At 38.5% G+C, this 13,478-nt stretch overlaps 1 protein-coding gene across 1 annotated transcript in view; it reads right to left on the reverse strand.

Annotated features, from left to right (window-relative positions):
• Positions 1-7,652: 7,652 nt before the first annotated feature.
• The window catches only part of luzp2 (leucine zipper protein 2), a 188,624-nt gene continuing 182,798 nt past the window's right edge, over positions 7,653-13,478 (reverse strand). Inside the window, exon 12 of the mRNA XM_075472131.1 lies at positions 7,653-8,544. Within this exon, the coding sequence (XP_075328246.1) occupies positions 8,437-8,544 (108 nt within the window). The 3' untranslated portion in view covers positions 7,653-8,436. The remainder of the gene's footprint in view (positions 8,545-13,478) is intronic.

A 13,478-nucleotide genomic window follows, 5' to 3' on the forward strand; every position in this document is an offset into this window, starting at 1 on the left:
TGCTATGTCAGATCTGACCCCATTTCTGCTTTTGTGTCTCCACTATCAGCTTTCTGTTCATGATGTGTGACAGGGAGAGACAAGAGAATGAGCTGTATTTGCCAAATCTTGCAAAAGTCAAAAGGAATTTGCTTTAAGTCATTTGTGATTCTCCAGCAGTGCAGAGATATTTAAGAAATATACACATTTGATAATATATGTATGATGTACAGGTTTTGGTGCCAAGAGAAATAATCCACATCCTGTATTGAGATAAGATTGTTGACACAGAGCATTTAGGAAGGTGAAGGTGAGCACAAAGAGTCTTTTCCTGTGCTGAGTTGATGTCTTATACATAGTTTTGAAGCCCATGGAGGAGGAATTGAAAAAAAATGGTGACCCAGTTATGAGAATCTAATGATTTTCCCTTTCTGCTCTCTCCCCCACTCGTGAAAAGTACCTATCCTGAAGGGTGAGCAAAGGAAAGCCAATGATTATTTCCCCCACTGCTCTTAGTGTTCGTTGCAGTCTGTCTCAGGCCTATTTTGTTGCTGCGCCAAACCCAACGGTGATGGATGTGGACAGGACAGATTTATTGACTGCAGAGTAGAATTGACCATACATCCTTGGCTGTCGCAGAAGTACATCATGTGATGGAGCAACCGGAATGTGAAATAGCTACAATGGTTCACAGCAGAAAACTGAGCATTTAAAATAAAAAAAGGCTTCACAATTGTAATATTTTTTACAGTTTCTGGGTTACAAAATTGTTGCATGCCAACATCTGCCTTTCAAAACCATTACATGCCCACATTTCTCATTATGTACATGTCTTTAGCAACTCAAAATTTGTAAGATTTCTACATTTTTGAGGCTCCAAAAATGACAGCTATGTTTTCCTTTGCAAATTGTAAAAGTCTTGGGTTTGTCGCTGTGTCGCAAATCTTCTTTTGCACTTATGAGGAGGCAGAAGGAGGTGGGTGGTGGTGTTTCGCTGCAAATGGGCAAGCAAGAGAAGTAAGTTTGAGTTCCAGTATTGTCCAGCGACTTTTCACTCTTCTCCTTTGCTGTCAGTTTCTTTGTTAGGGTCTGGCATAAAGAAAAATACTCAGCTATGTTTTGAACATGTGGACAAATTGACCTATTTCATGTTTTCTCCTGAGATTCAGATGGATGGTGTTGATGTTGATCTCCCACCTAGGAGGTGAAAGTCCCCAGATAATTTAAGGATCACACAACTGACACAGAGCTGTTATCAACTGACTAGGGAGGCTCCCATCGATCTGCAGATAACAGGAATCATCTGGCTCCCAGCTTCACCTGCCATCTCAAGTGACCTGCAGATTTGTTTTTGAGCATTATTCATTCTGAGCTGGGTAAATGTAGACACAGGATGTGGGATTATTAAGGTCATGCACACATATTGGAATGTAGGAGAGTGTGGAAGTTCTTTATTGTAACTTAACCAAGTTTGCAGTTTTCATCCATTTTGCAGAATTTTTTCACATGAGACGATACCCAGATATACATCACCACCACTGCCATTACTCCTGCCATTCTCTCCACCCTCACCAATTGCCTAACTGACATCAAAGCCTGGATGAATCACAACTTCCTCAAACTCAACAGCAATAAAACTGAAATTATAATTTTTGGCCCAAAATCCACCCTCCCCACCTCCCAGCATTTCTCACTCTGCATTGATGGTCACTCCGTCACTCCATCCCCCTTGGTCAGAAATCTCGGCATCATCATGGACCCCACACTCTCCTTCTCCTTCAAACTCGGCCGCCCCACTGCTCACTCACTCCCCCTCCAGAGAACACATCACTCCCATCCTTCAACAACTTCACTGGCTTCCAATAAAACAGAGAATCAACTTCAAGATCCTTCTCATCACCTACAAAGCCCTCAATAACCTTGCACCTCCATACCTTACAAACCTCCTCCACCCCTACTCCCCCACTCGACATATCCGCTCCTCTGATGCAAACCTCCTCACTCCCATCACCAAGACCAAGTACCGCACCCTTGGGGACAGAGCGTTCTCCATCGCTGCCCCTACCCTTTGGAACTCCCTGCCCCCCGCCATCCGGAACTCCGATACACTCCCCTCATTCAAAAGCCAGCTCAAAACCCACCTGTTCAAAATCACCTACAACACATGATAAAATGTTCCTCTCCCCCGCCATCTACCCCCCCCACCCTATGTGCCTAAAGTCTGTAACAGTGTTTTTCTCTTGTCTTTTTGTTTACAATGTCTTGTTTTTGTCTCTACTTTCTGTTTGTTCCTTATGTAAAGCGTCTTTGAGCATTTGGAAAAGCGCTATATAAAACATGTATTATTATTATTATTATTATTATTATTATTATTATTATTATTATTATTATTATTATGAGATAATTATATATACAGTGAACTGATAAAACATAAGAGCCTGTCTCTAAAGCACCTGCTTCAGATTCTTACTTTACTATTCAGTAGCTTGTGCAAGCTTTTGTTAAAACACAACAAAGTCTTCCAAATCTAGTAGACAGAAAATGAGATGCAGCTCAATTTCCATCAGAAAAAGCCATACTCTAAGCTGGACAAATTAAAAAAAATTACTGGCAGCTGCCAGCTGTGAGTTGAATGCAGGACTACCTAAAGTGCAGCAATGACATGAGCAGCAGAAGCTGCTATTCTTTGTTATAGAAAATGGGACATCATGTCATTCTGCATTTCATTTCAGTTTAATTTAGTTGTTTTTTCCTTTCTTTCTTAATTCTTTTGTATCAAAAATATTTTAGCTGTGACTTAACATCTGTGAGAATGTTAAGGCAAGGCATCTTTATTTATATAGCGCATTTCATACCACAGGCAACTCAATGTGCTTTACATAAAGACGGCATTTAAAAGAACAGCATAAAGCAGCATAAAAACAAGCAATTTAAAGAGAAAAAAAAATAGAATAAAAATTTAAAGCAATCAAAGAAGAGGGGGAAAAGAAAAAAACTCAACCATAAGCACACCGAAAGAGAAATGTTTTTAACCTGGATTTAAAAGTGCTTACAGTTGTGGCTGATTTCAGTTCTGCTGGTAGTTTGTTCCAGTTGTGTGCAGCATAACAGCTAAAAGCTGCTTCACCGGGTCCAGTTTGAACTCTGGGCTCCACTATCTGACCTGAGTCAGCAGATCTCAGAGCTCTGCTGGGTTTATACTCCACCAGCATGTCATTCATGTATTCTGGAGCTAAACCATTCTGTGATTTGTAGACGAGTAGCAGAACTTTAAAATCTATTCTGTATCTGACCGGGAGCCAATGTAAAGACTTGAGAACTGGGGTGATGTGATGTGATCTCTTTGTTCTGGTTAAAACTCGGGCTGCAGCGTTCTGAATGAGCTGCAGCTGTTTGAGACTCTTTTGGGGGAGTCCAGTCAGAAGACCGTTACAGTAGTCAAGTCTGTTGGAGATGAAAGCATGAATCAGCTTCTCCTGATCTGTTTGGGACATGAAACCCTTCATTCTGGATATGTTCTTAAGTTGATAAAAGGCTGATTTGGTGACTGATTTGATATGATTGTTGAAGGTCAGGTCTGAGTCTATCAGCACGCCGAGGTTCCGGACTTGGTCTTTAGTTTCTAGAGACAGTGACTCAAGATGTTTACTGACAGCAAACCTCTTCTCTTTGTTGCCAAACACAATGACCTCAGTTTATTTCTTGATTTAACTGAAGGAAATTTTGTAATGAAGGTGTAAATTAGAGGAGAGATATTAGATTATCAGCATGTTCTCATGAACATACATTTAAAGATGGTTTCAGTGACCTCTGCATACTTCAGAAAAGGTGTTCTCATCGGTGTGTAGAGAGGGAGAAGAAATTGAACATCCTTAAACGTCCATTTAACATCCTTCAGAAGAGTTCACTTCTTACCAATATGCTGTTCTATTTTCCAAATATTCCTGCCACAAAATCATTCATTCATTGAAAAACAGCACAATTTAGGATTTTGCATTTACCTCAGAAATATGCAGAGTTGCAAAGTTTTTATGAGAGTGGCATTTAACATTTTCCAGCAAAGTAATCTATACAGTCTTACTGTATCAGAAAGATAAAAGACTAATTAAAACTTTGAATGAGATTATGAATAGCTTTAAGCTCTCAAGGCTAAATTGCTTATAAAGAGTCACTTTGTAACTTTAAGATTCATAATTTGTAAAGTTTTATTCTTACGGTGACTGGAAAACGACTTGTGTGAGTGCAACTTAAATCATTCATATAGATTGTAATTGACATTTTATTTCTAAAAGATCAAAATAAAGCTATATCTAAAAGCTTTGCTTTAATAAACCTGAAACGGACAAGAATTAATTTCAAACATGTAGTATTTAATCTATAACTTAACCACCTTGTTTTTCTAAACCCTACCCGATGGTGGTTGGAAAATTTGTGCCTCTGAACACTACATCTTAATCACCGGATTGAGTTCTGCTTCTGTATAATAATCACATCAATCAGTTCTCAGTAATGCTTACGAGGGTAGCCTGTTTGGAGGTTATCAAACTTTATGCCTTTAGTCAATTTTATGGGTTGCTTGGCAACAATTCATAATGGATTTAGCATAATCTTTTTTGAGAGACTTTTAAAATAGAAAGGTACGGAGCTGGATGTGTAGATGAAAAAAGAGCTGACTGGTATCTATGGCAGAAAGGACAGATGTTCAGACTTTAATAGGATCTATATCACAGGGATAAAAGACCTGTTAAACTACCAAGCTCAAAGAACATTAAGATTAATTAAAGTGAAACTCTTCTTTTGTTGTAGGTTCAAGATTAAACGAGTCAATGTGACAGTATAATTCTTCTGTGTAATGATGGACAAAAAGTTTGAATGACATCCAGCTTTTAATAGATTGGAACTGATCTGAAGGCAACCAACTAAATCTGGAGCGAACAACACTGAAATGACAGTGATGTTTGGTCTGTCAGCCTCACCTTTATTTAACATCATTTGGAGTCCCAAATGCTTGAATGCACCTCCCCGATGGCTGAAAGTATCAAAATTACGTATTTAAAGGACTGAAAATATTTGTTTGGTGAACAACAACAACATGTGGAGTGGGGGTGGCAAGAACCAGTATGCAAATTCAACTCAAAAGAAAAAAAGACCTCAAAGAATTCAAGTTTAGTACCAGTGAGTTTGACAATACGTTTTATCGGTTGACCTTCACTGTGTGCAATTTTTGAAGCAAAATAATTACGTTGAAAAACATTAATATAATTACAATTGTAAGTATCCAAAACTGACGAATTACCAAGGAATTACACAACTATAAGATTATACAAGTTTTTCGGGCTTGGTTATCCCTAACGTGCAGTATAGTAGTTTCATGTAATCACTCATTTTCATTGCTGTGATACTGTTCACATATCATTTACCAGTCTCGGTGATACCTTTGACTAAAAACTTCACAAATTATGAAGAATTTAGTGAAGATTAACACACTGTTTGATGCTGACATCTTTTAAAACCTAATTTGCTCATTGTTAGGAGAACCACTTTGGATTTACGGGGTTGTACAGTATGATCTGCCTCTGACTCATAGCTTAGGCAAAGTACACAAAAACATTTAACTAACTTTACAATGAAGGGAAGAGAATCTATTTCAATCCACCAATTACATTTCGAAACTGGTTTCTTGTGAGGCTAAAAAGGCCTAACTATTCTCAAAAAGTGCATCTTTATTCCAAGCAGTGAGCAGCAGGCAATAAAATGATGATGGCATTTAGAAACCACACTGTCACTTTGATCACTTCCCAAGCCTGTGCACTATATAGCAAACATGACCATCTTTCTTCCCTCCTATTGCTTTGGCTGCTGCTTGCTTTAGGGCTTCAGTGGCAAAATCCACAAGATCCGCCATGGGTCTACAAATCCTTGTGACAGGTTCCTTTGTTTTCTTCTCAGCAAGACATAGAGCCAACCTGGAGAAAGCTCCCAAACTCACAAAAAAGATGGATTATAGGTCTCAAAAGAGAGCGCCGCACCTGTCGCCTAACATTTACCAGCATGGATGCTCTTGAATCCAGAGACATACCCAAATGTCACATGTAGGGATGCTGTGACCACAAAGCTGCTTAAAGCAGCTGGTGGTTTTGTAAGCTCCAAAGGGAGTTACTGATGTTTTTCATGCTAAAAAATGGACGGTAAATATATGAGAGTGATATCTGCCAAGATTGAAAGTTTATTGGTAGCTTTTACAAAATGTATATTCAATGTGTATGTTCGTTCATATTCATATGTTCACATACTTTCTTTGCTTATCTTTGTCCAGGAACTGTTTTTTAAATGCATGTTTATTTATATGTGCTTATTTTATCTGTGACCAGAAACCAACTGATCCTAGAAAGCCCTTGAGAACTCCAGTTACTTCTGTTTCTTTCACTTTTTCCCTGCACTCTTTACACATGAATAGAAGTCATTCAGTGCTGGCGTCTCCGGAGACATTTAGAACATTTTGTATCCATTTATTGTATCCAGCACCTGATTGGAGTTTTGGGTTCAGATTGTACCTCATAATGGCAAACTCAAATCGGTTTTCATTTTCTTTCAATCTGAAGCCACCTTTGGAATCTCATTCATGGTAATGATCTCAGTTCTTTCAGTTCTATTGTAGGCAAACCTACATATCATCATAAAACACATATGTAGTCTAAAAGAAAAAAAAAAAAAAAACTTTTTTTTTTTTGGTAAATTTGAATACTCAGTTCTTTCTAGCAATGTGTGCGCATTTTGCTGTATGTTTATGTTCCTTAGAAATCTGGATTTGGGATGGATGGGGTCAAAAAAGGCTTAATGCTACAGCTCTGGAGCAGGTTAGGTTTCCAGCATTGGTTGCCACCTTGATATGACCTGGTAAGAAATGAACCCGCTTTGTGGAGCCAAAAAATCCACAATTGAATCTGAAGTTACCTTCCTGTGTCACCAATGTTGCTTTGAAGTACAGGGCCATGTTTTACCCGGTTATCTTTAAGTAAAATCTTCTTCTATCTTTAAGTTTATCTTTAAGGAAAAGACTGTGGTGTAATTTAAAACACACCGCATCACAACGTTAGCCAGGCTTGGTAGAGGATAACATGGAAATACACCGCTGACTGTGTTTCGGCATAGCTGAGAAGTGAAGCTTTGACCAAACAGCTGTAAATGACCTCAGAGTGACATCGAGCTGGTGTCAACCTCCCCTTTAAAGTGTAAGTCGGAGAATATTGTGGCAGCTAAAAAATGTTAAAGTCAGTGTTTGTTTTGTCCCTTCTAGGCTCTGATACAAATATGGAAGACTCCATGGAAAAGGACTCTTATCCTCCATAAATATAAATAGTTTGTCTAGAGTTGTAGCAACATAATTCCTCTTTGATGTGATTATATAACAATGAAAACATTGTAAAATTCATACATGTATTTATTTATAAAAGTATTTCTCCCAACAGATCCTTCTAAATGCTACACACTGCTAATCTAAAATGATAATGGATCATTTATCTTTCTTAGAAGTGTTGGTACCTCCCGCACATCCTTTCTAGTAGTGTCTGGCAATGTAAAAATGCAGTTAATATTCAGAGGACGTAAAACCTCATCTCTTTTCTCACCAAGAGCCTTTTGTTCTGTAGATCACAAACACACCCACTCGTTGCTTTCCCACAAATAACCATTTATTCTTCACACATTTACTGAAAATTACAGTTTATTGAAAGGACACAGAAAGGTCAGATACCACAGATACATGTAGCTAGGAGTTACTACTCAGTGCATGGCACATTCTCAGGGAGACGACCCATTGTGAGTCTTTGGCTCTTTGCCTCCGGAGTGTTAAAGGCAGAAAAGAGTGCTGAAATATTAAATGTTGAACAGTTGGCCAGCCAACTTGAGCCTCTATATTTCAAAATGTTTAGGAGTAAATTAACCTTGCTACAATGAGTGACAAACAATAATCTAAGTTGGGTTGTAGTAGTAATAGTAGTAGTAGGAGTTATTTTTGTCAATTGATATACTTATCACAGGAAACAGTGTCAGACCTCACCAGTGCAAAGGTTTTTTTTTTTTCTAGAAAGATCACACATTTAGAAAGCAGTGTCCTCACTAGAAATAAACTCAGATAAGTAAACAACAAATGAACATCATGAAACAAGTTACCAGTGCCAGTGCTACCTTTGAAAATAATTCTCTAAACGCATGCCATTTTACTATGGAGGTTTTCAGATGACAGTTTGAAACTTGTTGACCGTCCCAGTGTATCAGCTTTTGCTAACAATCCTGATATGCATAAGTGTAGCTGTGAGAGTGTGTTTTAGGAGAGAGCGTGTCAATATTGTGTCAATGTGTGAGCACACAATTTTTGTGAGTGTGCGCAAGTGTGTGCTCTTAGAAACATCCGTCAGGTGATGCAGGAGCTCTGCTTTCCGATGACATGCCATCCACTCAGTTTTGTTTATGTGGCTTTGTGTTTTTGCTGCTGGCCCCCTCTGGCTCCTCACTGTCGTGTACGAGCTCTGTATTGACTTTTCCACTCTGCACTTGGCTCCTTTGCTGTTAGATTCAGAGGGAAAAAAAAGTCATAATAAGCAAGACTGAGACCATGACAATCTGCAGCAGACATGTGGTGGTCTCTAATTTGTGCAGGAAAGGCTCCAAAAGGTCTAAAGGAAACCAAGGAAAAGAAATGCATTTAACGATAATACTGATGGCACACATTTGATCACAATTTCTATGCATGTATTTACACTGATTCTTTCTTGGCCCTGGTTTTAACATACTGTGTGGATTCCACCTTGTTTAGAGGCTGCTTCTTTCACTGATGGAACCAAATTACACTGTTGCCTTTGAAAGACTAAATGGTATTGATCTGCACCACAAAGCTACACAGACTCAAGAGATGATAATGCATTTAGGCAGCACTCCTTTCAGCTTACATGTTGTCAAGGATATTTCCCGGAACATTTAGTACTGCAAACCAAAGGTTTTTTCTTATAGACAAACGGCAGATGTCAGAAAAATGTTTTCATATGTAACTATGTAACTGTTGATTCTATAATTCAATTAATAAATCATCAACAATAATCATTGTTATTAATACATAATAATGATAATGTCAATTCTGTATTGACAATATAACATTGACTATTGGGACACATCCAAAAGTGAAGCAGATTACATGACCTTACTAGACAGAATAAAAGCCATCTTATTTAGCCTTGTTAATGCGTCCGTAAGATATTTTCTTTTTTGGTACAACACGAATCATGAGCAAAATCAGCCATCAACACAATGGCGGAGAATTTCTGCTTTGAATCTGCACAGCACCACCTATACTCACAAAAAGGTTGAAATAAACCAATCCTGACTACTTGCTGAGTAGCGCTTTTTGAATGTGCTGTGAGAAACCAATGAAATGAGAGGCTAGCAAGCTGCTATACAATTTAGCATGAGCTACTTGGAGAAGACAGTTAAAGCAAAGCTGAGAGAGTTGGCAGAAATTTCAGCCGAGCGTGAGCTGGGATCTGCCGGCTGGGAGAGCCCACAGCGGGGTAAAGCAAGCTGGGAACCATCTGACCAGTGAGCGGTGAACACCAAACACTGTAGATAGTGATTCAAAGTGAAGAGATTACTACTCTGTGATCAGGCTTCCTCCTCATGAGAATCTCTCTCTGGTTCAAACATTTATGTCTGATTAGAAGTGCTAAACAGACAAAACAGAGTTGGACTGGACAGGGCAGGCAGTGTCATTTGCTGGCCTGTGGAGATGTGGGTGGGGCCAGATTAGAATCTTCATTCATGCTCATTTACGGCATGAAGAAAATGTTGCGGCCATTAGAGGTGTCTCATGGCAAAAAAAACTTTAAAATGTACAAATTTGAAGAACACATATGAGTTTTTAGTTAATTAATAACTGTTGGGGTGTAACTTCAATGATATCAGTATATTCTGTTTTGTGTCATCTAAAATGGGCTACTGGTTTATGGCTGGCTTCATACGCTCACTTTCCCTTTGCTTCTTGAAGTTGGACAACTTGCTCAGCAGTGTGATGGTTTTTAACATACAGGGTTTGTTGGTAATCTTCTGATAAAACTACCTGCACATAGTGATAGCTCATTCTCTCAAGTAACTGTGTACTTTACTATGGTCGGAAAGGAGAACTCGCATTTTAACATCCTACCCATAAATCATTGATCTGAGAACTCTTGCTACTCTCGTGTGCTGGGTGTCTGTATTTCTCGGAATCTGTCTGAATCTTGTGTGCACAAAACAACCATCACATAACCACAAATTATGAGCTCGATGTCTTCTTAATTCTCTGTGGAAAATTTCCAAGCAAATGTTTATTAACTGTCTGTGGCTGGGATGTTACAGTGTGTGTCACTGGGCACATTCTGAGAACCATGGTAGCTTACATAAAACAGTTTAATCACCTGCAGGATTTAAATCCACGGCTGATTTGTCTTCACGTATGCATGCATGTCAGTGGGAGTTGATATGATGTGTCGCTGTAATTTTTGTGTTCACAGCTGAACAGCACAATGAAGCAAAGCACTTAGTGCAGGAGTGTTTTTTTTTTTCTTTCACCAATTCCTTCTAACAGTTTAAATTCTAATTTAGTAGGCTTCAATGCAGCTTTCTCTGCTATATTGAATAATTTAAGTCTTCTTTGGCGGTGACATGTTTAAGCACTTCATACGGGCTCTGGCAACCAATTCTTCAAGCAAAGCATCTGTTCAGTGTTTACCAGTGTCATGTTGGAAAATGCCTTAAGGCTTGCTGGCTGCTCACAAATTGAGTTACATATCATTCCGCGTGGCAGTGGGATGTAGTTTAATCACCTGGCTTGAAGCAAAATAAATAAAAAGGGCACATCACTGTGTGGGCAGTATACAAACTTTAAATTTCAATATTCAATTAGGCAATTATATACATAAAGTGAATGTGTAATTAATACAGAACAGTGGAGCGTATACTTGAAAAAAAGAAACCTGCATGTGATTTGAGTAGCTGAGTCTCAGGGAACCTTGATCTCTTACTTAATGCACTCGTGGCTTCTTGCCAACCTCTATTGCCGCCCACTTTGATGTGAGTTTCACATTTTCTTTTTTTTATGGAGTGTATGTCTTATTTATCACGAGCAAAGTTACCCGAAGGACATTGAGAAGTTTCTGTGCTTGGGTAGATTTAGCTTTTTTTGGTAAAAAGAACTTGAAACAGCGTTGTCAGTAGTATCTGCTCCAATGTCTGACAGAGCAATAATTTTCATGCTCGCTCGATGGCGGCCTAAATGCATTTTTAAAAAACTTTGTAATGTGGTGCAAGTTGAGTGCTTTTCGATAGCAAGGGTTGGAGAGGACTCAAATACATTTTTTGTGTGTATTTAATGATGTAGATCATGTAAAAACTGGAATGGAATGAATGGAGGTGATACACTTCACTTCTTCTAATCCTACAAAATTCAGTCATCCACATAGAAATATGAATACAATTCAATGCTTATCACATATTGGAATCCATCAAATTAGAAATATGAGTTCCACATTGATGATTTGTACCTCCTTAGGGAATTCGAGATGGAACCGGTTCTACTTAAACCTCTCTCATCGAGGTTTGCTGTTTTCTAAGCTGTTGAAGTGTGTGCCAAGATCCAAAAGCTTTTGGAATAACAATGTTCCACATGCCTCTGAGTCTGGTGAGGGATTAAAAAACATCTCCCAATTAGTCAACAATAACTGTGGTTTGTACTGACGGTTTCACGACTTACTGACAATTTAACCTATTAAAAACAACCCAGACCTGCTCTCATGGGTAACTCCTCCGTCTTTTCCATTTTGTGTACGGACTCTTAACTTTGATGTGAATCAGGACTTTTTCTTTAAGATTTCGACATGTTATATCCATTTGTCATGGTGTATTGTCCATTGTTTTTTATGATACCTGCCTTAGGACAACGGATGAAATTTAGAGAATGTGCTAACTCCGGCATATTTACATTGGCGCTGATATGTTGATTAATGTGCATTGTCCTAATCAAATAAATAATAAATAAATAAATTTCACTCACAATTTATAGTGAATCTCTGTTTCTTTGAAAGATTTATGGTTTGACTAATCAGGACCTAATAGAAAATCACCTGGTCCTGACCAGGTATAGAATTAGGAAAACACTCCCTCAGGTGACCAACAGCAACACATGGCAAATTACCCTGTGTCATTATTTCACAAGAATTAAGCCAAAACGCAGAAGCAGTGTGTAATAAAACTAAGCCCTCTCCATGATTCAGTAGCTTGTAGAACCATCTTTGGTTGCAAAAAATTGAAGTAATCATTTTTTCTAAGATGTTATCAGCCACACGTTGTGGAGGAATGCTGGCCCAATTTACAATGTTGCTTCAGTTCATTGAAGTTTGCAGCATTTATTTATCCAAAGCTCTCTTAAAGTTCCACCCCAGCGTTTCAATCAGGTTGAGCTCTGGACTTTGACTGGACCACCTTGACTCTTTTTCAGCCATTCTGTTGTAGATTTGCTGCTGTGTTTGGGATAGTTGTCCTGTTACATGACCCGACTTTGGACAAGCTTTAGCTGTCAGACAGATGGCCTCACATTTTACACATTTTACTCTATTTTGGTATACAGAGGAGTTTCTGGTTTATTTTATATTTCGGATATGTTGAAATATCCCTTATTTTTCATGCCAAACACACCCACACCAATTCCACTATTTTTTAGTAAAACAGTTTATCAAACTATTTTAAGAAGCTTAAAACTTATGTTAGTTCAATTCTTGAAGTATTTTTTAATGATGATTAAATATTAATGTTTTCTGAATGATGATGAAATTTGGCCTCAGTCGCCCTGAAATCCTTATATTCCAACTGGTGGGGACAGATTTAGCTGATTCAGAAACTTGAGACACTAACAACTGATGCCACTGTGCAGCTGAGATATGCAATGTTTCATGAAAATGTCAGAGCCTTCGTAATGTGGAGTCTTATTTTTAAGACACATACAGTCAAGTGAAAATCAAAAATGAATTCGAGCTGACACAGCTTGTGTCTGAGAAGATTATAAAGATTCAAGTGGACACTAGCTTTGAAGCCTTCAAAGTATATTCAATGAGGGTAGACAGTTTATTTTCCTCTATCTTGTCCTTACCAAACTGTAAAGTTCTGGTTGTGTGCTGTTGGTCTATCAGGCTGTCGATGCTCAGATCACATCGACGACAGCCTTATTGTCTGAACAGTCCGCCTGAGGACACTGAGCAAATAGACGAGGGTGAATTAAGCTTACTTAAAGTGTCGATACTTTCTGTTTTCATTTAAATCTTTTGTTGTGTCTTTTCTTTTTCAAAAACATCTGAACATCGTGGGAGGTGCCCCTCAGGTTCTCAGCCTCATCGATCGCACATGAGGACACATAATGAACACGTAGAGTGACAGAAATGGGGAGCGCCTTAATACAGACTGATCCACAGAGACTGGAA

This window comes from Odontesthes bonariensis, chromosome 1, assembly GCF_027942865.1.
Source record: "Odontesthes bonariensis isolate fOdoBon6 chromosome 1, fOdoBon6.hap1, whole genome shotgun sequence".
Lineage (NCBI taxonomy): Eukaryota > Metazoa > Chordata > Actinopteri > Atheriniformes > Atherinopsidae > Odontesthes > Odontesthes bonariensis.